Raw genomic sequence first — 20884 nt, 5'->3', positions numbered from 1 at the left:
AATGATGGCGCCGCTGAAGTTGAAGGGAACTACTTGCCGCAGCCGCAGTAGCGGAGAGAGAGGTAGAGGCAGCAGCGGCGCAGACCGGAGACGGTAAATCGTTGTACACTGTAGACGACTGTAACTGTAGATGGTGTCGGTGGTGGACGGTTGCAGACAGTTGCGGATGGTTGTGGACGGTCGTGGACGGTTGTGGACTGTTGTAGACTGTTGTAGATGGTGGTGACGGTGATCGTAGTAGCGGCGGCGGTAGCAAACTGCACGAGTTGCTGGCTCCGCGATCTCTACCAAAGCTCGTCGATTGTTCGCGAGTGTTCCTCGTGACGGTGGTGTGTACTGACAGTGATTTTTGTACCGAATACCGGAGCGTGGCAGCCAACGACCGACGATAACGACGATGCCGAAGTGTCGGCGTCATGTGATTCGCTCGAGCCATTCATCGAGGTGCCAGCAGTAGTACACGGCAGCACAGAGTAGAGAGTTAAAGAGTGAATTGTTCGGTGCGCCGTTGACTTTTTTTCCTTGTCGTACGCGTGTCCTCTCTTTCTGTTGGCCAAGAGGGATAATAGGCCGGGCCTATCAGCACAGTAGGAAAATGGCGGCCTGGCTCGCACGAAGTAGACGACCAGGTCCAACGATAACGACAGTGTTCCTCGCCTGACGCGCGCGTACGCGCAATCTCGTCAGAGGTAAACGAAAAATAACCTCTTCGCGATCATCATTCGGCAATTCGATCGCGAAGCGTGTACGGTGGTTAAACCGCGTGTGTTTCGTTCGATCTTGTTGTCGGCGCGACGAAACGTACGATTCGTTTAGAGAAGAGGAGAGCAAGAGAGAGAGAGAGAGAGAGAGAGAGAGAGAGAGAGAAAACCAGTGGTTGAAAAGGGGAAAGACATTGTTAACGCATATGCATCGTAGACAAGACGATTTGCGATGAGAGCGGGACGCGAGGAGAACCGGGGAGACGACGCGAGAGGCGTGTAACGAAGAACCACTGTGCGTTTCGTTTGCGCGTGTGTGTGCAGGCTCGTATGAGAGCGAGCGGCGGTCACACCGGTGACAAGTGTTCCGTCGACGGGGAACTTCGCCTTATCCCCGATTCGACAAGAAGATGACATTACAAGGTCTGCAGGAGGACCGTCGTGCGTACGTCGATCGCGATCCTCGTGCCGCCGTTCCCTGTCGTCGCCATTGAGCTACGGCCGTTTTCGCGAGAGCAGAGTGGATGTGCCGTGAACGGCGGGACGATTACGACCAAAAGCCCGAGGGAAGATGAGAGGCGCGTGCGACGGCGGCATTGCGGGCTTTCTCGCTCTGGCGCTCCTCTCTTTATTTCACACGTCATGCCTTGTAGATGGTATGTAATGCTTTTACTGCCGATTGCTTCTGTCTCTTTTCTGTTCCCCCTGACCTCCCGTTCTTATTCCTTTTTCGCGTTCCCTCGTTCATCTTCCCGTCTCTCTCTCTCCCCCCCTCCCCCCCTCTCTCTCCGTCTGTCTGTCTGCTGCCCCCCTCCCAACCCTCTCCCATCTCACCCTTTCCCATCCGTCTATTCGTTTACCTGTCTGTCATTCTTTCTGTGTTCTGTTCGACCATCGTTCCCGCTCTTTCTCTCTTTGTTTCGCTCTCCAAACCGCGCAATCTTGCATAAGCAGCACTGTGTGTGAAAGGGCCGATTAATCTTGTTGTGTTTACTACGAGGTTCTACGAGTATGCGGAAGGGTACATTGAATCGTCGCAAACCGTGCGCGGTCTTGACACGTCTATCCATGCATACGTGTACGCGCGTAACGGAAACAATGTTTTCTGTCTTTTTGCTTTTCTTTTTGTCGAGGTTGCAGCGTTTTTGCTGCTCTTCGCTCGCGTTTGCCATCGTGTCAACCGAAACGTCTTATTGAACCGGATTAAGTAGTGCCGCAAGTCTCGGGCCTTTCTTGCATGCAACCAGCTCTTAACGAGCGTTCCCAACGGTTTCGTGTCAACCGGCCGTTACGATCGTTACATTATGATTATATTAATCGACGAGAATCGCGCGTCTTTACTTTACATTATTTTTAACAGAAAATCGGATCTACCATATTTATTGGCCCGATAACCGACGGTTCCGTGTCGCAAACGCGTCGCATGGAACTCGCTAATCGGGCATTTTGATGCGATTCGCTTAATAGTCGTTTTCGTGCCATTACGTTCTAGGTCCTAGATACATCGAGCGTAGATTCCTTTTGAAATGTCTCCGCGAATTGCCCGAGTAGTTACCGTTATCGGTGTACGTTTTTCGGACACCAGTAAATCTGAAATAGCACGCCAGACATTCGGTGTCGATTAGCTTTTAGTTATCCTTGTTATTGCTTGTGCGAGTGAAATTTGATTTCAAGATGCTAGCCAAGATCTCTCGACGTTAATTTGCAGCGTCTTGTCGCGATTATTTTTATTAACGAACTCGAAGATAAGCAGTATCTCGCGGTTCTGAAATCCAATCGTTTTCGTCTGATACGTAATCTTTCGCCAATATGTTGCATAGGCATGCAATTCAGTCCTTTATTAAACACCTTCGGGCCTGCCTGCATCTCCCACTTATTATTGCGAATATATTCTTGACAGCTGCTCTCTTTATCTCTGTCGCCCGTCGGTAGTTAATTAAGACACTTTCGGCTACGCTTTTTTTTCCTCTCCGCAGTGACTTACTGACCTCTTCCTGACACAATTTCCAACTAAACGATGCTCCGGATTATCCGCTTCTCGAGCAAATAATGTACGTTCCTAATAATTATGTAATGTGTCGTTTAGTTCAAAATTCCTAGTTTAGTTCAAAGTTCTTACTTAACGCGTTTTTCTATGGCCTATAAAATTGGCCGTTGTGGAAACGTTTTTATTATTAGTCACCGATCGACGATCAGCTTCGAAATTGGAGGGGCTGATTATATCTTGCGCGTACAATTTTAATCAATCGTAAGATTTAGACCTGCATGTATGTTTACCTTCTAGTGGCGCGATTCCATTCCATGTAACCTTCCCAATTACTCGAATACATTTTCATTGTTCCAAAGTCTGTTCTTGCTTACTCAATCGCTCGACTCTTGCATAATTATTTCCATAGAATGAAAATCTGAGATTATTCCGAATTCCGCCGGCTTGAAGTAATCGATCTCGAAAGGGCGCGATTCTTGCGACCAGACATCAGTTACCATAGCTAATGAAAACATATTTTTATTTCCAAGTCAGATATCTATTCAAGGTGGAAAGTCGATAGAGTAAATCTAACAACTGGGCTGGCTGGGCCATAGCTTTGTTTCTATTGTAGCTACGCAAACTTGTTGCTCGGAGAAATTTTATCAAAAGGGAAATTGTTTATCAAGTTCATCGGTACAGCTGTAGAAGGCAATCGAACTTTTTTTTTACCTGCAACGCTTCAGCTATTTGATCCAATGTCGAAACAGTCTATTCGATTTTTATACAAAGTTTCGAGCACTATCCAGAGTGGAACAGGTTCGAGCATACGCAGTTCTTCCTAGGCTGACAATAGGAGATTTTGCTGGAAATGTTATGGACAATTACGCGCGTATTTAAAGTTTGAATAACGGTTTGAATCGACCATAACGCGTTACAACGCGTGTCAGGTGCGTAAAGCGTAAAGCATGCCAGGCGTTGCTACTGCTACTATCGCGCAACCGTTCGCATTACGAACGATGCAAGCTGTTACAACTTTTCACGCTCAGACTCGGCGCTAGGAGATGAATATTCAAAGTAAAAAATGTCTGAATTTTCTCAATAAGATTATCGATAATTTGAGAGTAGGGCCGAAGGAGAGGGATTCGGAAGGAACACGACGCGAGAGTTCCGGCATGGAGATCAATTCGGGTCGCACGATAATGTTCCCAACAAAGTGTTTTCCGGCGCAAGTGGGTCCGATAATAGCAAGAATGTATATTTAGCGAATCGAGTTTTCAATCTGCTCGAGAACGTGGGTGTATCTCTCTCGAATCGCGGAGGAAACGCTCGCGTAATCTAAGGGGCCTAACAATACGCCCGACCGAGTACAGATTTATCCCGGTAGATAATAAATTCCACGGTTGAATTAACACGTGTTACGCGCCGCTTCGTGAATTACAATTTCGCATTTCACATTTCGTCCCGATGCGGTGCGGCGCGGCGCGACGTGGAGCGGCGTGGGTGTATCTTCCTCTGCTTTCCATTTTCCACCGTGTAGGCGTGTCTCTTTCTCTCTTCCTTTCCTTAACTCGCGAAGGAAACGCTCGTGTAATCTCCTTAATCCACCGGTGTATTTAACGCTGCTGCTGCTGCTTCTTCTTCTTCTTCTTCTTCTTTTTTTTCTTCTTCTTCTTCTCCTCCTCCTCCTCCTTCTTCGTCTTCTTCCTCTGTTTTATCTGGTGCTCTTTTTTCGGGAGCTTGCAGCCCTACTGATTACGCGGGCATGGCTGTAAGGGAGCAATTGAGTCGTTGTTTGGGAAATTAACGCGTTCGCGAGAATTATACGGATTGCAGTTGTTTTTAAAGTTACATAATCTGAATCGACGCGTTGCAACATTGACGTAAAAATTGTTGAAAGTTTCCATAGATAATGAATTTATACCGCTGTGCGATGATTGTTAGTCACAGTTGTGAACAGTTAAAAAGCGGTTTGTGGCATTTTTTTGTCGGAACGAGCAAAAAGATAGGATTCCAATTAAATTTTACACTGAGAACAAGATGTAGAAATCTCGAGGAAAAGACGTAGAATGCAGATTCTTCTATTCCAAGCGTTCAGTTCAAAGTGGCAGCAAATAACTGAATAAATAGAATATTTTCAAAGCTGCTTGTGTTAGTATTCGCATCTTCGCAATGTCTAGAAATGAGCAACACGTAAATGACAATATGTAAAACGTATTTGATAAAGAAGACAATAGAAGTTCGCACGCGTCGGAATACCGAATGTAGATTGAATAACTTACTTGATAAACGGTGTAAAATTTCGGATTGAAAGATTGATTGAGGCTACGCGGTCGATTCGACCGCATGAATTGCAGATTGCATCGTCATCGATGCACGCGCGCCTCTGCGCAGGAACGACGATGGTTCGCAGTGATTTCAGTAAACTCGCGGCAGCTTGTTACGTTACGACATAATTGTTTTGTTTATGATCGGAAAAAATCGGCGGATCAATAATTCATAGATAGCCTGTTGATCTCGCACTTGCCTGCATTTATTAATTAGAAGCAAGGAAATCGTCTACTTTTCTTGCCGGCCCGAGATTGAAAATTACCAACCAGAAACTGCACTTCGCTAGGCTTGATTTATCGTTGGAATTCATTAACAATCCTGGCTGGGGATGTCTCGTGGTTGACATTCAAAGGAAACGTTCAATTAGCAAACTTATAAATAAGATTTAACTAATGGTCGACGAAAAAACTTTTCGGAGAGTCGATCAGTTTTTTACCGAGATACAGAGTTCAGTTTTCAAAATTCTCTTTTTATTCCGACGATATCCTAACGACCTACGAACGCTCGCTGTAAACTGATCAGACATCGTTAATAAACATCGACCGTCGGAATAAATTATAGTTCGTTCAGCGATTGGGTAGGAGTGGGGAGGGTGAAGTCTAGGCAATCCTGAGTATTTTTAATATCGTGTAAGCCGCTAAGTCGAGTCCGTTATTTACGGTTACAGTTTCAAACGATCGTCGTTCGATTCCTGGTGGAACCGTTGGCCCGTCGCGTCGTACCGTTGGCGATATCGCTCTCTGAAAATGGTCTGCGACCGAGAATCGCTTTCTCGCGTGTCCACCGATCTCTTCCGACTTAACTAGAAAAGCTCGCTCCTTTCTCTCTTAAAAGAATTTCGAGAACAACGTGAATTCTAATACACTTGTATTTGATTCTGCAGTTGAGTTCGTTTCGATGTCCGACTGTTGCGATCGCGATTCACCCTTGTTGCTTCTTGTTCTTTTAAATATCAAACTCTCTTCGATATCCCTTTCGAATTCTTAAATCGATCGACTGGTCAAGAAAATTATCGACTCGAAACAACGCAACAACATTCGTACGCAACAAGCTGTTACTCAATAAAAGTTTACAGCGGACCTGCGAAAGCGTGCTCGATCCTCGGCGAAATCCTCCATCAATTACCATCCGCAGATTATCTTTCAAGGAATCGTCGGACTGGAGCAATGACGCTGAAACGTGTACCGTCCGCCGTGTAATTTATTCCGTGGCGCAGATCCGTGATTGGCCACGTAACCATCGCGCGATTTGTATTTAGAGCTGCGATTCAACAGGCTAGGCGGGTCGAGAACGAGAATGAGAACGAGAACCGGACTGATCTCGAATTTTGCGTTGATTGTAGCTAGAGGGGTGGGATCGAGAATCGAGACGCGATTCATTGTTTGACGGAAGGTCTTTGCTCTTTCACGGCGCGGGGCCACGTTTTATTCCACAATTTATTTGGCAAAGTCTCTTAGCAAACTTTGCTTGCCGCAATAACTGGTAAGACCAGCGTCGTTCCACTTGTGTAATCAATTTCGTCGATGAGAAATACATTTAACCGAGTAAGTCCTCTTTCCAAAGTTTTCGCTAGCGTGTATGTTCCGCATTGGTGTTTGTCGTAAAAGCCAGCCAAATAGTCCAGCCATTATCGCGAAAAGAACCACTTCCGTAGAAAAATATCTTGCATAGAAAAGTGCGGTAAACGGGACAAACGAGTGTACATGTATGTATATTTCGAGTTTCTCTCGGTAGTCGCGGTAAAACGAAAAATAAGAGCATCTATCGTGATTCGGTATCATAGTTGGCAAGTCGAATCGTGTTCAATTTCAGAAGGAAATTCGGTGGAACGACGTAGAGCGGTTAAACGCAAAGGTTCGTCCTCGTCCGTTGCTTCTCGTCGGCGTGTTCACCATCAAACTCCCGATTCGTTAACGTTTTGTTAGCCGTTAGTCGTTCAACTCGATTATAGTTGCTCGCTTCTGATGCGAGTGCTTTCGTATCGGGGTCGCTCGACAAAAGCTGTTTGCAAGCGAAGTTTACCGCACCCCCGGCAAAACTTTTATCTCTATCTCTATCTGTATTTGTATATCTGTCTCGCGTCGAACAATGCTGCGAAACAATGTCTCTTCAATTCATCGGAAGCTTCGTCGTTCACCGCGTATTTAACCGAAGAATTTAGTCGTATAATTATTCCTCTTATACCTATTCGTTTCTTATATTTTATATTGTAACAATTTGAGTTTTGACATTTCGACGATTAACGCGTCGAGATGCTGCGAGTCTCGTATACCGATCGGGATCCTGAATCCAACAACGAGCAGTTATCGGATGTCCATCGTTCTAGTTCCAAGAAAGGACCTAATAGATCCGCAAAAAATGCTTCACAAGAGCCGACATTGATGAGAATTTCTCACACAGGTAGCTTTTCTCTCGAGTTTCGCGTTTCGCAGCCCTTCAACTTGTCGATGTGACCGTGGCGGATTCTTCGAACTGCTCTCCGTCTCCCCCTCTCTCTCCTCTCTCTTACTCTCTCGGTTCTCGGGCTCTCGGCTCGGGAGAGCAGCATCCGATGTGGGCGTTGCGCTAATGACTTGAATTAAACTCGTTTCGTCGAGTCGTGCACCACAGCCCGAAAACGTAGCTACTTATGTCTCGGCGGCCCTCGACGGATGAGACGTATTACGCTCGACTCGGCATTCTTTTCTGCGAATCGACCTTCGTTAGAAAAAGAGAGAAAGAGAGAGAGAGAGAGAGAGAGAGAATTGAGATTTAAATTCCGTCGATGACCTCGACGACGCAGCGGTCTCTAGGATCGGATCGCTTTGTACTCGCGTAACGCCAACGCCGCGCTTATCGTCGATCGAACTCTACGGAAATCGTATCTCACGATACTCGATTCAGTGGCCGATCGCCGATTTCGCAGCGGTCATTATGTCATCGTGTTATCGACGATTGTGGTCGAGTATTCCGGGCGATGCACTGGATTCGAACGATCTAACAATAAGTCTCGCACAATTCTCAACATTAGCGCTGGCATTGGTCGTTACAGATTATCGCGTTTGCGATTTTCTACTAGACAAGAATCTGATTCGGTAGAGTTTCGAGTACTGCACCGTAAGGTCACCGCCAAAAAGAAGATGCGCTCACGTCGGAACGATTGCGTCACCATCGACGCGATAAATTATTGAGTAAATAATACAGGGACGGTTCTTCGCGATGGATCGTGGTACATTCTCGAACCTGTAGCTACTCTATTCCAAGCTCCTCGGGTTGGCTTTGGCGAATCTCACCTTCCGACGGAGATGGACAAGAATCTTGTCTGAGATAACGAACAGGAGCTACGCGTGACCAAGCGGTCAAAATCGTTCGAAAATTTATATCGCTATCTCGATCAGGCGAACACTCTGAAAACATATTTTCCGTTTAGAAAGTACAGTGCGTTTCTTCGTCCAGTTGTTCCAATCGCCGATCATTAACTCCCCAGTGTCGAAGCGATCGATCCAAAAGACTCGCGAAGACGAGCTTTTAGTGGCCTATCGAAGATACGATCGGCCTCGTTATCGGCTATGTTTCGTTCTTATCGCTGGTACACGATCGACCCAGGGCTTTTTATTCCGCGAAGCATCGGAAATCACGTTTCGCGCGTCGATACCAAAGTTCGGCGGAGCTATTTCAAATTTGTTAAATGTTTGTTTTTCTTTTGGTTTTCCAGGACTGAAGTGTCACTGCGATATTTGCGCCGATACCAATCACACGTGCGTGACCGACGGCTATTGTTTCGCCAGCACCAGCTTGGAGAACGATGTTATCACGTACGCTCGGAGGTAACGTATACGTGCATGCGTGCTGGCGCTAGAAGAGAGCAAATCCACTGACAAAAATTCTGTTCGACGTCGTATTATATTACAGCCGAGTGCACTCGGTACTCTAAGACCATCCGATCGATCGTCTATAGTCTATGAACTCGCTCGCAACTCCCCTTCCACACAGTCCCTCACTCTGCCCGATCCCTTCTCCAGAAGTCGTAGAAATTTTGCAAATCGCGAATTATCGCGAGCACCGTACGCCAACACATTTCGATGCGAACAAGCGTTCAAGGCTTCGCGCTGAAACTGTCCCGATTTTTACCGCCAAGTCGACCTTCGTCGATCGGAAAGACCCGTTTCAGATGTTTCATTCGATCTCTCGGTCGTATTATTGACCCGGGCATTTCGATCGAACGTTGATTCGAGATTTTTCCGAATGCGACGGAAATCGTTTTCGCGGGCTTGGAACACGGCCATTTAGTCATTTGTTCCGTTATTCCAATTCGATCTTCGATTACGCATCCGATTTGTATAGAACAAGTTGGCCTAGCTTTTCAATTATAGTGATAGAACGTTGTTCGCGTGAAATGTGTTACGGACCGTAATCGCGTCGCGTCGCGTCGCGTCGCGTCGCGTCACGATTCTAGTCAAAGTTTGTACTTTGAAATATCGTGCAGCGAATTGTGTAACGAAGCTGTTGCGGATAACGTAACGCCGTATAGATTAAACGATCGGTGCTAATCTCAATGCACATAAAGTCGACAAGAAGTTAGAGAACCCGGAAATTTGAAAATTATAAAACTCTTCGAGCAAATAAAATAATAGCAAGACAAATGGATTTTTTGATTTTTCAGTGAGATGCGATTTTTCTGTGAAATTTTATTGCGATATCTTTCAGCGTTCTCAAAGTATTGCAAAGAAAGCTCTGCATTATTATACACTTCCAAAGAGTAATTTTCTACATTACAACTTTCTGAGAGGTAGAATTCTCGTAATGATTCGCAATTCTTTTGCAAGAGAAAGAAAACGATGATGGAGCGGTGTAGTATACGACGCAAACGCGTCGCTGTCGTTGTATGTATTTCCCTGTCGAATCGATCGGTAAACGGTGTCCAAAGTTAACGACTGTTTATCGTAGCGATAAAACGTCCAGAGCGACCAGTGGATTTTTCTTTTATCGTTACTCACTGGAACGGGACGCACCAAAATTGCTACATGTTATCGTTATTACATAATTTCGATATTGTTTTCGGATCGCGGTCGTTTTATCGAGAAGAGTTCGTCGATTTCGATACAGATTGTTCAAAAACATCAATTTTGAGAGGTCTTCTTATTCTCAAAAATGGAGGAAACGGTGTTGAAACGAGTATTTCGTACTTGTTCGTGTACTCCTACATTTTAGCTGACTTTGCTCACAAACGCGATGAATTGAAAACTGTTGTTAACGCAGTACCAATAATGTAAATAATAACGCACATAGCTAATAATTATAATAATTATCACGCGTACCAGTAGCATCGATACTTTATTTTATCCGTTGGAAATTCGTGTCTCCCCAATGTCGGCAAGTTTTCTTCCGCTAATCAAATCCTATCGGATCGAATCGCTATACATAATATTGAAAGATTTTCAATCGGTATCGGGTATTTGCGGCAGTCAGAACATTTTGCAGAAGACTAACGCGTCGCGTTGTTTTCGAACCACCGTGTAGATTAGCCAAATATTTCGAGTACTCGGGAACCTTCCGGGTAATTCTCTGCCCTTCGATCGCATGCACCGCGAAAGGAAGTTGAACGAACAGTCACGTTCTGTTACTGTGTTACCGTTACCGTTACCGTTACCGTTACCTTTGCTATTATATTGCTACTGTTACCGTTAGAGCGTTACTATTACTGCTACTGTTACCGCTACCGCTACTGTTACCGATCGATTCCCCCGTTGTAGTTCCTAGGAACATTTAGCCGCTTTTTTTTCCAGTTGGCCCTCCGGGGCATGATTATCGCCTGGTTCGGCAGTTTCGACAGAAACGACTGATTATTGTTGTCGGCCGGTGGTCGCGTTGGCAACGCTTCGCGACGCCGAATTATCCAGATTTCTCACCTGCGACTGCGACGCGACCAATCGATCTCCCGCCTCGTTCCCGCCTGTTCCACTATTCCACTGTTCCAGTATTCTTTCACTCTTCCGATTAATATTCCATAATAATGATCAAGTACTTTTTAGTAAACGCGTGGGGGTAGCCAAAAGTAAAAGGAACAGTCCCTAAAAAGTCGGAAAACAACGGTTCTTATGCATTATATCCGCTGTAAAAGCGGTCGTTTCTGATCGATGCTCCAACGTCGAATCTTTTTCGCTTTTAGAATCGTTTATGATTTTACCAATTTCTATTTGGTCGAGTTTATTCAAGTATTTTTTTTTGAGAGAGAGAAATGCTCGGATATCGTTGGCAGAACACTGTCGATAAAACGGAAGATTCGATCGAGAAGAAAATCGACCGATAGACGATACGCCGGCAGTCCGAGGTCGCAGATGTCCAGATGGAGCTTAAATGTTTAACGCTTCAGACAGATAATTTGGATAATTCAGCCGGAGATCGTCTCGAAAATAGCGTGGCCGAGATTATTTGATTGGTCGAGGTCGAGTCGCGAAAGCGACACCAGAAAATTTCTTGCTATCGAATAATTGCGGGGCGTCGAGCAACGCGCGACGCGCTAGTTCGTTCTTGCATCTCGAACAAATTAAATTGTTGCCGCTTTTCAAGCATCTTCGAAGAAACTCCGTCGATCTCGAATCCGTGCAGGGCCGTAAGCGTAAACGAAGCATCGAGCACGCGGCTGGCGCGCGATAGAAAGCGCGATTAACGTCTCTGGCCACGCGACCCGACCACGCGCGCGATCCAAAAAATCGGTAAAGAAGACAAAATGAAAATGATTCGTGATATTGCGAAAGGTGTTTCAACCGAAGCCAGTGGTTACCGCCGGAATCGCCGTTGTACTGCAACGGTAAGCCGGGTATCTATCGATCCAGGATCTGCTGCAACGACACAGACTTTTGCAACCGGTACTTATATCCGGCCTTACTGTCTGCCGAATCGCCTAAGTTGTCTTCAGGTATTCCATCCAGCCGCAACGGCCCATCGAGTCGCTTCTACGCCTGGTCGACAAACGTGCGATCGCCCAAACGATCGCAAATAAATGTACGGTGCCGCCAGCTGTCGTCAAACGCGAATACGCAACGATACGTCGACAAATTCGATCTTGCCTACTTGAACGCACTCTTTTGTGATCGTTCGGACAGATCGGTGACGAAAAAGCGCCGATAGCAAATGATCTTGATTCTCCGAGAAACTCGCCATTTCGGCGACATCCCGAGCCATAACGTAACTCGGCTGTTCGGATTACAGCGATTTCTAGCAGCCTGCCAAGCTGCGTAGCAATGCGTTCAAGTCGCATCCTCGCTGTTCTGGCTTCCGCTCTTCCGGTCTTCCGGTCTGTGGCTTTCCCTCTGTATGTTTCTGGTCTGGTGCTCCGATAGGAACACGTTTCTCGCGACTCGGGTCGATAGCTTATCGAACCACGTGGCTCCTCGGCCGAATCCCGAGCTCGAGTCCCGAGGCTCGAGCTGCAATGCAATGGCCAAAACAACGAAGATGCGGCTTTATGGCAATCTTGAATTTGGCCTACATTTTTACAATTTGGATCTGCTATTTTGGCTCCTGCAGCTTTTCGTCGAGATCGCAGAGTCAAACGATACAGGTTGTCGGTGCTACATTTTTCTAGCTTTAGACTGGCGAGACTAGGCGTAGGAGCGACTTTGAACGGTCCAGAGTGTTGTTTTCACTAATGAACAAAATCTCCCATTAATATAGACAAACATCCTCTAACGGTTTCTGTGCAAATATGTACTTGGCGGCCAGAGAATTCGCGCATTCGTAACATTCGCAAATACCGGCCGTACGTGGGTGGCGTGTGTAACGCGCGACCGAAGCAGCGCGCTAATCAGCGCGCTAATCCGCGCGCGGGCCGCTATCATATGCCGGCTCGCTCGGAAGGCATGCGCATACTATACCCATCGCGAGAGTTTTCTAAATCGATGCAACCACAAATTGCAAAATGATTCGTATAATGCTTGCTTCGGGTGCGGTTTATTCGGCCGGCGAAAATGCCGCACAGGTCGTCTTCGCGACCCGTGAACCAGCAAAATGGCGGTTTCTGTTTCTCGGCTCTCGGCTCTCGGCTCTCGGCTTTCAGCTCTCAAATCTCGGCTACCGGCTCTAGGGAAACGTCAAAACGCGCGGCTTTTCAACGAACACTACCGAACAATATTCCGCTTTTGTTGTTGGGGAAAATTATCGGGCCATCGTGCCCGATCGCCGCGGAATAGAAATTCTGCTCGTTTGACATGACTAGTGTCGGTGCGCGGTGCGTATTCGTGACCCTATGAAATTTGATCCGCATAATTTTAAGCGACGTTACCACGAATTAGTACCGCAAGATTTCAAATCTACGCTGTCCGACAGTTTTATTGAACCATAACTCAGCCGTCATTTTTATGCGTTGATTGAGATGTTAACGCGTTCGCTGGCACGCGAATTGTCTGCGTTCCACGCGTGGCGTCCATTTTACTCGCGACGTCGGACATTGCTGGTTACGAAGTGGAAATTAACTTGATTTATTCGGTACTGCTCTCGGTGAGAAATGTCATTTCTTTCCCAGCTCCTTCAAACTAGAACAGACTAAAAGTTCCAGCTTATCTAAAGTAAAAAGTTCCATCGATGGTTTCTTTTGGACAGATAAAGTTATCGCATTCCGTTTTACCAACAACGACAAAGAATCATTTCACGAACAATGCCAACTATTCGAAACCAAATACTCCATTTCGCTGTCACGATCGTTCTTATCTTCCTCGTTAAAAATAATCTATACAACCTATCGAGAAAGTATCGGCAATTCGATCGAGGTATAATTTTGAAACTAGAACAAGGAGACGGACACGCGACCAACGAATTTTCCGTCCAGAATCTACTATTGTAGATAGCCGACCTCCGTTGTACTCCGACACGTACAAGAATACAGACTTATTATTTTTGCATCGAACAGTTGTGTTTTTCAGGGAATTCGATCATTATGCAACGATAAACTTTCGCGCGGACGCGGACGCGGACGCGGACGCGGACGTTACGATTCGGTAAGACAAATATCCTCGAAATATTTCTGCCTCATTTATTTTTTCTATCCGTTTACGTTTCTTTGAGGAGATAGCCAAATTTTTCTGGCTACTTGGTATATGCAGGGCTACGTTTGTTGTTGTTATTCCAATAAAAAAAGTGTTGGGAGTGTTGGAAACGAGTTTATGGGAGTCTAGCCAATAGCCGTGTATTTGCAATCGAGGAAACGTTGCTACAGTTTCGTTTGATTCTTGGCTAACTATTAATTGCAGTATACAACAATGCTCGGAGAGCGTGTCGCGGACGCCCAAGTTTACGGTTACGGTGGATGCGTTTTATTCTGTAGCAACCACGACGGATAAACCAAATGGATTCATTCTTACGAGAACGGTTACACTATACATATACGTTAGCGCGTTGTTCTAGACTTTAGAATCTAGAGCCTAGAGACCAGATTCTAGAGATTGTAGACATTGGTTGACCGAAACGTTGATCGTTGGTTCAAATAACGGTGGTTGTAACAAAAATGCGATAACATTTTTACTGTTTCGAGATACTTTGAACTCCGACGCAAATTTGACACGGACAGAATTGATCAGGTTGGTGCACACGATCGGGTGATCGCATCGAACAATGTTACAATGCGATTTTCTAATATCAGTTCCACCGCCGCTCCTCTGTAGCTTGTTCGCGAAATAAAGATATTCGCATGCTCCTTTTCTTCGCTTAAAAGTACAAATATTAGATTATATCTCATCGCAATCGATCGAATCGAACGTTGATTATTACAACGGACTAACGTTTCGTCGAAGGCTTACAGCTACCATGGACACGCTGTTTGTTCGCCAGAAAATGCATCCACCGTAGCCGTAGCCTAGATCGGTCCAGAGGAACGGAGAACGAAACCAACAAGTTTCTCTCAAGCCGAACCAAGTAATTAACGGATTACGTGCCGATCGTTATCTACCTGGTGGCGTTGTACGCGAGCAAATTTGCTCGCGCACGTCAATCCGAGATCAATCTGAGTTTCCTGGGTTATAAAAACGTGACTAATTATCGGGAATTATTCACCTTCCTTGATTCATTGTTTCAATTCTTTATCTTCTCCGGACCCAGCGAGCCGAAAGCCGAAAACCGAAACCGAACGACGTTCTCACGACTTCGACGCATCAAGAAATAATTGATTTTCTTTAGTTCGCGTATCAAAACTGCAAATAACGGCGCGATGGAAGGGCGGGATGGTCGTCGACGTTTTCCGTATCCGCGATTCGGTTCGGATTATCACCGTTTTAGTTCTGGACCACCTTGACACGCGTTCAGTCGCAATTTTCTCGGGCCTGCATCTCTTTGAACAACATTTGGTTGTACGTTATAGCTGTTCCGTGCAAATGGACATTCCTCCGACGTCTTTTGAAGCGAAAAAAAGGCTGAAACATTCGCCTATCGATACAATCATTTTCCATTTACATATCGTTTAATGTATAAATTGATTGGTCGAGAGTTCGTTTCGTTTTACCGAAACGAATGTTTCAGCTAATTAAACAACAAAATTAAACGATTTGTTCTAATAACGTTCTGATACTCGAACGACGATTTCGCAAGAAGTTCTACGTGTACGGGCGACGACTATTCACTCGTTTGAACTTGACCGATCCCGACTAACCAACATCGTCTCGCTGCATCCACAACGATGTTCGTTTGCTCCTAACTACCATGTTTTCTCTTTTCATTTGGTTTCAGTACAACTGTATTTTTCCACAGATATTTACAAGCGTGTACGTGCAGATTTTGTTTCGAGTTGATGTGTGACTAGTTCGGTTTGATGCGTCGTGCCTGCTTTAATCTTAGTTGTAGCGCGAGTATCGAGAGGATCGCGAGGATTCCTCGGCCCTCGCTCGATCGATTCAACGAACAAACGAGCAGAATGAAGTATGGCAGATTGCGCATCCTTCCCGCCCTCGATTTTTCCAATCTTTCTCATTTTACTCGTTTCTCTCGTTTCTCTGATATTTTTCATTTTGCGTTTGGTTTGATTTCTATCGGAGCAATATAATAGGATTTCAGGTACGACGATCTACTACTACCACTGGCTACCCCCACTGTGTCAGGTACCGCAAAACGAGTGTTGAGAGTTGCACGGTGTTCTTTTTTCTTCTACCCCTTTCCCCCTGACAATTTTTAACAGTACACTTTGATTTCATACCGTTTGAGTTTCTTGATTTTGACGAGCCTCCTTTTTTTTTGTCTTTTTTCTTACACGTTTGTTGGAGTTTGTTTAGTGACCGGAGTCGCGAAACGTTTCTCGCGAGATGTTCCTATAGTTCATCGTGTAGTCGACTAAGAATGCTTAACGAGATTTACGACACAAGAATTTGTTCATTCGCGAACGAGAGATTGCAGCAATGCGATCGACGCTGGTAAGACAATTGGGAAATTACGGATTTCGATTTCAGTTTTATTCTTTGAAATCGATCCTTTAAGATATTCTAGATTTGAAAGACGCTTCGAATCACGTTAACGCGCGTTCCCTCGGAATTATCCGATGATCCCGCCGCTCTCTGTACATTTCGAAGCTGCTTGGGCTCGCGTTCCAACTTTTGACGATCGGCAGATTTGGCAACAAGTTGGGTACGCAACGAATCTTTGCTTACATTTACTTCGACTATTTTAGTCATTCACGATCTTCTTTTCGGGATCGTCGATCATCGATCGGATTACATTTGACCAAACTCTGAGAATCCGAGCCCGAGCACGTTCGAAGACGAGCCATCGTCGAACACTTTGGATCGACAAATGATATCCAGGTGTGGAAAGACGAGAAAGAGGAGCCTGTAATCTTATCGTTTTACCGACGAATGAAAATCAATAGGCGGCCGAGTTCCTCCCCCGGAAGTAACGCGACCGTGCGTCCCCTCCCCTACAAAAGAACCTAACCCCATTCGTATTTCTGTTGGCGCGAGGCGCGAGCCATCGCATCGGCAGGCCATGCCGCGCGCAAAACCGCCATCGTCGTCGTCGTCGTCGTCGTCGACGTCATCCTTGTCCCGACTATCCCAACTCCCCCCGCCTGCAACCAACCCTCTGCCGCCAAACTACAAAACTACGAAACTACGAAACTACGAAACTACGAAACTACGAAACTACGAAAGTTGGTTTGTCTGATTTATCTGAAATGAAACTGGTGCAAACTCGGCTTGAAGGTGCGTGGATAAACAGCTGTCGCCGTCACAACCCGAGCCGCTCATCTTCTGCATGACGAGCGACTCGCGGAACACGACCTTCGTCATCGAGTGCTGCAAAGAGGATTTTTGCAATCGGGATCTGAAACCTCAGCTGCATCCCCGCCCAGAAGGTATAGTCCATCGACCTGGAAGTAGCGAACACTCTCTGCAGGTGGCTCAGGCTTTTGCTGCAGCGCTCTTTTCTATACATATGTAGATCTATCGCTGTCCTGTAGCTCTGTCTCTTTATCTCGCTATCCTTCTCTCACTTTCTCTCTCTGACACTCTATCTTTGTCTCTAGTCCTTTTTTACTTAGCAAATTACGTGTCCACCTCCCGGCAAGTTGCTCACCTCTTCGCCATTTTGTTTCCGGAAGCCAGCCGCGGTTTCGAGCATTCTTGCTTTTCGAAGGAAACGTGTTCCCAAAATACGAAAGATCGAAAAGTTCAACGCGACCAATCGCGCGCACCGTTCAAGTAATTACAACATTTTAGCGAAGAGACGTTTCTATGCTGTTACAGTGACGCGGTGAATCGGTGATTCATTATTCGGCAGAATTCTGCTGGTCCCGGTAGTAGAGGGTAGTGGTCGTCGGTTCGCCTATAATTTCGCTCGCGTGGACACGTAACGTTCATTTTAATACATATATCGCAAGTTGTTCCTTTCGTAGATTGAAAAGCACTGTATACATATATCCTATGGGAGAACACGTAGTTGTCGAATGTACAATCTTAGATGTTTTTTCCTTGGTGCCGATATCCCGATCATATCGATTCCTTTCCTTCGTAATTCCAATCCTTCCATACTATTATCGAACAGCATATCGATATAACTTCCTACATTGTTTAGTAATTTTGCCGTTGTTCGGTAACGTAGACAATCCTAAAGAACGACGAGTAGAAACATCTCGCGATTACTGTCTCTACCGATCTCAGTGTTTCTCCCTTATTATCAGGAACGAACGAATCCGAAAGCTAGACCGTGCTACTTTTAATCGATTTTTGATTCTCCTAAAGATGGAAACGCAACGTTTTCAGCGGGAACGGTGAAATCCCGCCCCGTGGATGATAATCCTGGGCAGAAAGTAAAGTTCGAAGCGCAACGCCGGGTGAACGCGATCGTGCGCGATACATACATACGTAGCGTAGCCCCGGTGTTCAGTTCGTTGTACAGTTTCGCTGCCGTATTTTTAATGTCAATACGCCCGCTGCATCGCTACAATTGTCTCTATTTTCATTTTCTTGCCATGCCGCATCTCCTCCTTCCCCTACGCCAATTCTGCGTTATACTGCCTTCGTCACCGGTAACGTACGCTGCATATAATGCACCTGCTGATACACGCGCACACACACAACACACAGACTCCCTCTTTCTCCTATCTCTTTTCCTCCCTGTTCCCCTTTTTCTGTCGCCCACCACTCTATTATCTGTGTCTAGATACGTGTATCAATATTTTACCGAATATCACGACGGCGCGCGCGACGCGCACCATGCTGTCTGGCTACCTAGGAAACCGGCTCTACCCTGCCTGCACCCTGCATCCTGCACCCTACGCCGCGCGCAGTCCGCGCGTGGGATCCTTTGCAACCGCGGCTCCGACGCGAAGGAAACCAGACTGCCTCTGTAACTGCATCGTTATTCATCTTTTTCTTCCTTCTCTTCTTTTTTAAGAGGTTCAGAGATAAAGCGACGAAAACTATTTGCTCTCGTAGAAAAGGTGTAATGCTCAATTTGTCGGCAATTTTTATGGTTTGTTAACCCATCGAAGATAAACGCGTACCGGAGTTCAAGAGAATCTTGTTCAAGAATCGCAAGCGTGCGATTTTTTTGCGTACGCGGTGAACGTAATCTATTTTAGCTCTCCCGACGATCATACGCGTCCATTAACTTAACAGGGTTTAAGGTTAACGGTTTAAACCTCGATAATAATTTGTTTTTAGCCATAAATTAGTTTATCGATGTCGTAGCTTTTGCCAATGTCCGCGCTCATGTCCAGTTCCTTCGTAGTTTTGCAGCACAGCCGGCTGAGATCGAGAATACCGACGCGCGAACATTCCGGTTACGGTAATAGAATTGTTTGACAAGTAACGATTTGCACAAACCGGCTCAACGGAAACGATGATGAAAGAACGTACGTATTGTGTTACGCGAGTGGGAGCATATTTGCCACCTATGGAAGCGCTTGTTACTTCGAGGTGTCCTTTTCCTTCTCTTTTTCTATCTTCGCTTCGAAGTGCTCCGAGACCGGCCGGAAGTTCTCCCGAGCAATCTTGGAAAGCACGTTGGTCGCATGTTCTCGTATCTTTCCTCTCCTCTCCTCCCCTCTCTACACTCTTCAACGAAAGTAGATACGCAGTGACATCGGTAAAGGGATCCTTAGAGAAAGGACATCTTTTGTAAATATTTTCCTTCGATTTCCTTCCGAACGGAATTGCTGGAGGAAAGCGCTGGAAGTGGCCGCGCCGCCGCGTCAGCCTTTCCCGGCCCTCTCGCCTGTGATCCCTCTCTATACAAATCCGATAGATTACAAGCGCATTAACCTTTTCTGTCGTCGTCGATGTTGTTTGCAGCGGCGCGACACGGTGCAAGGTTCGTGCAAGTCGTACAAAACGATATTACAATTCACCGGGTATAAAAGCATTTTCCAATCGCGCTCGGCCCCTTAAATTCCGAAGATCTTGTTTTCCGACTCGTTCGTGGTCCAGTGTTGCGTTACAGGCGAATTCGTTCGTTTGGGCCGTAGCGACGGTGAGAGTTCCGATTCACCTGAATCGATCCGAAATTCTACAGTAGCTGGCACGGGCTAGGAGAAAAGAATCTTGCACGAGCGTTTCGCCGATGTCAGCCGCAACCATTGCAACTCTCGTTTCTGCACGTCTTTCCAGTTTGATCCGTCCGTCCGTCCGTCCGTCCATCTCCTTAGCTGTCGCGACTCGCGACGCATCGCTTGTCAAGGGACGGCAAAGGGCAGAAATCGGCCCGGTCGGACCAGGTTTATCCCTTCTTCTCAATTTCACGGCCAGACTCCTTCAACGACCTGTCCTACTCCTCACTAGCTTCTAAAAACTCTTCTGTATATACATATTCGTTGTAACTGTGTCGGTTCTCCTCGGGGACTAAAATGCTTTCTTTCAGTAGCGGCGTGTCCGACGACAACGGAGACACTGTGTACATACACTACTAATAGTTTTAACCAATCGACCGATTACTTTATCGAAAAGTATGCCGTGGCGCACAGATGTGCTTAATGGTATCTCGTTGTACGGTCGTTTGCCGAACAGATAATTATTGAGCGAGTATTTTTAGCGTCGAGCGTTTCGGCGATTTCGCGAACACCGAATACGATCGATCGATGCGCTTCGAATTGCTGCTAGACTCATCGATTATCGAGCAGGGTGTCCCCATTCGCAGCTGTTTTCGTGAAATAATATTCTTGGCAATGTTGAATCGTCAAGATTTATATTATTGTACGTTGGTCGGACGTTTCCAGTTCGCGCTTGTCGTAGCAGAGTTGTTCGTAATCGAATATCAATCCTTCACTGTCTTCTTATTCATTGGAAAAAACCTTGATTGCAACGTTCCAATTATTTTAGTGAAAATCATTGTATCGGTTACAAGATCCGTACAGAGTACCATAACTGAAATAAAATTTTCATTGAAAATGCCATAATAACGTAGCGAGCAACGGGGGACACTCTGCGGAATTGCG

General features: G+C 46.0%; 1 protein-coding gene across 4 annotated transcripts in view; it reads left to right on the top strand.

Moving 5' to 3' along the window:
* The first annotated feature begins 56 nt into the window (after positions 1–56).
* Babo (TGF-beta receptor type-1 babo) overlaps positions 57–20884 on the top strand; it is a 38097-nt gene continuing 17269 nt past the window's right edge. For 3 of the 4 annotated variants that reach the window (XM_078196169.1, XM_078196168.1, XM_078196167.1), the window contains exons 1-2: positions 57–1357; positions 8693–8804. In XM_078196169.1, coding sequence (XP_078052295.1) covers positions 1273–1357; positions 8693–8804 — 197 coding nt within the window. In that variant the 5' untranslated portion in view covers positions 57–1272. Of the gene's footprint in view, positions 1358–8692; positions 8805–17153; positions 17306–20884 lie in introns of all 4 variants that reach the window. The other variant, XM_078196170.1, reaches the window with a different exon arrangement.

The sequence above is a fragment of the Augochlora pura genome, chromosome 2, assembly GCF_028453695.1.
Source record: "Augochlora pura isolate Apur16 chromosome 2, APUR_v2.2.1, whole genome shotgun sequence".
Classification (NCBI taxonomy): Eukaryota; Metazoa; Arthropoda; class Insecta; order Hymenoptera; family Halictidae; genus Augochlora; species Augochlora pura.
Note: the sequence above shows the minus strand (reverse complement) of the source record. Positions and strands in the feature narration are given on the sequence as shown.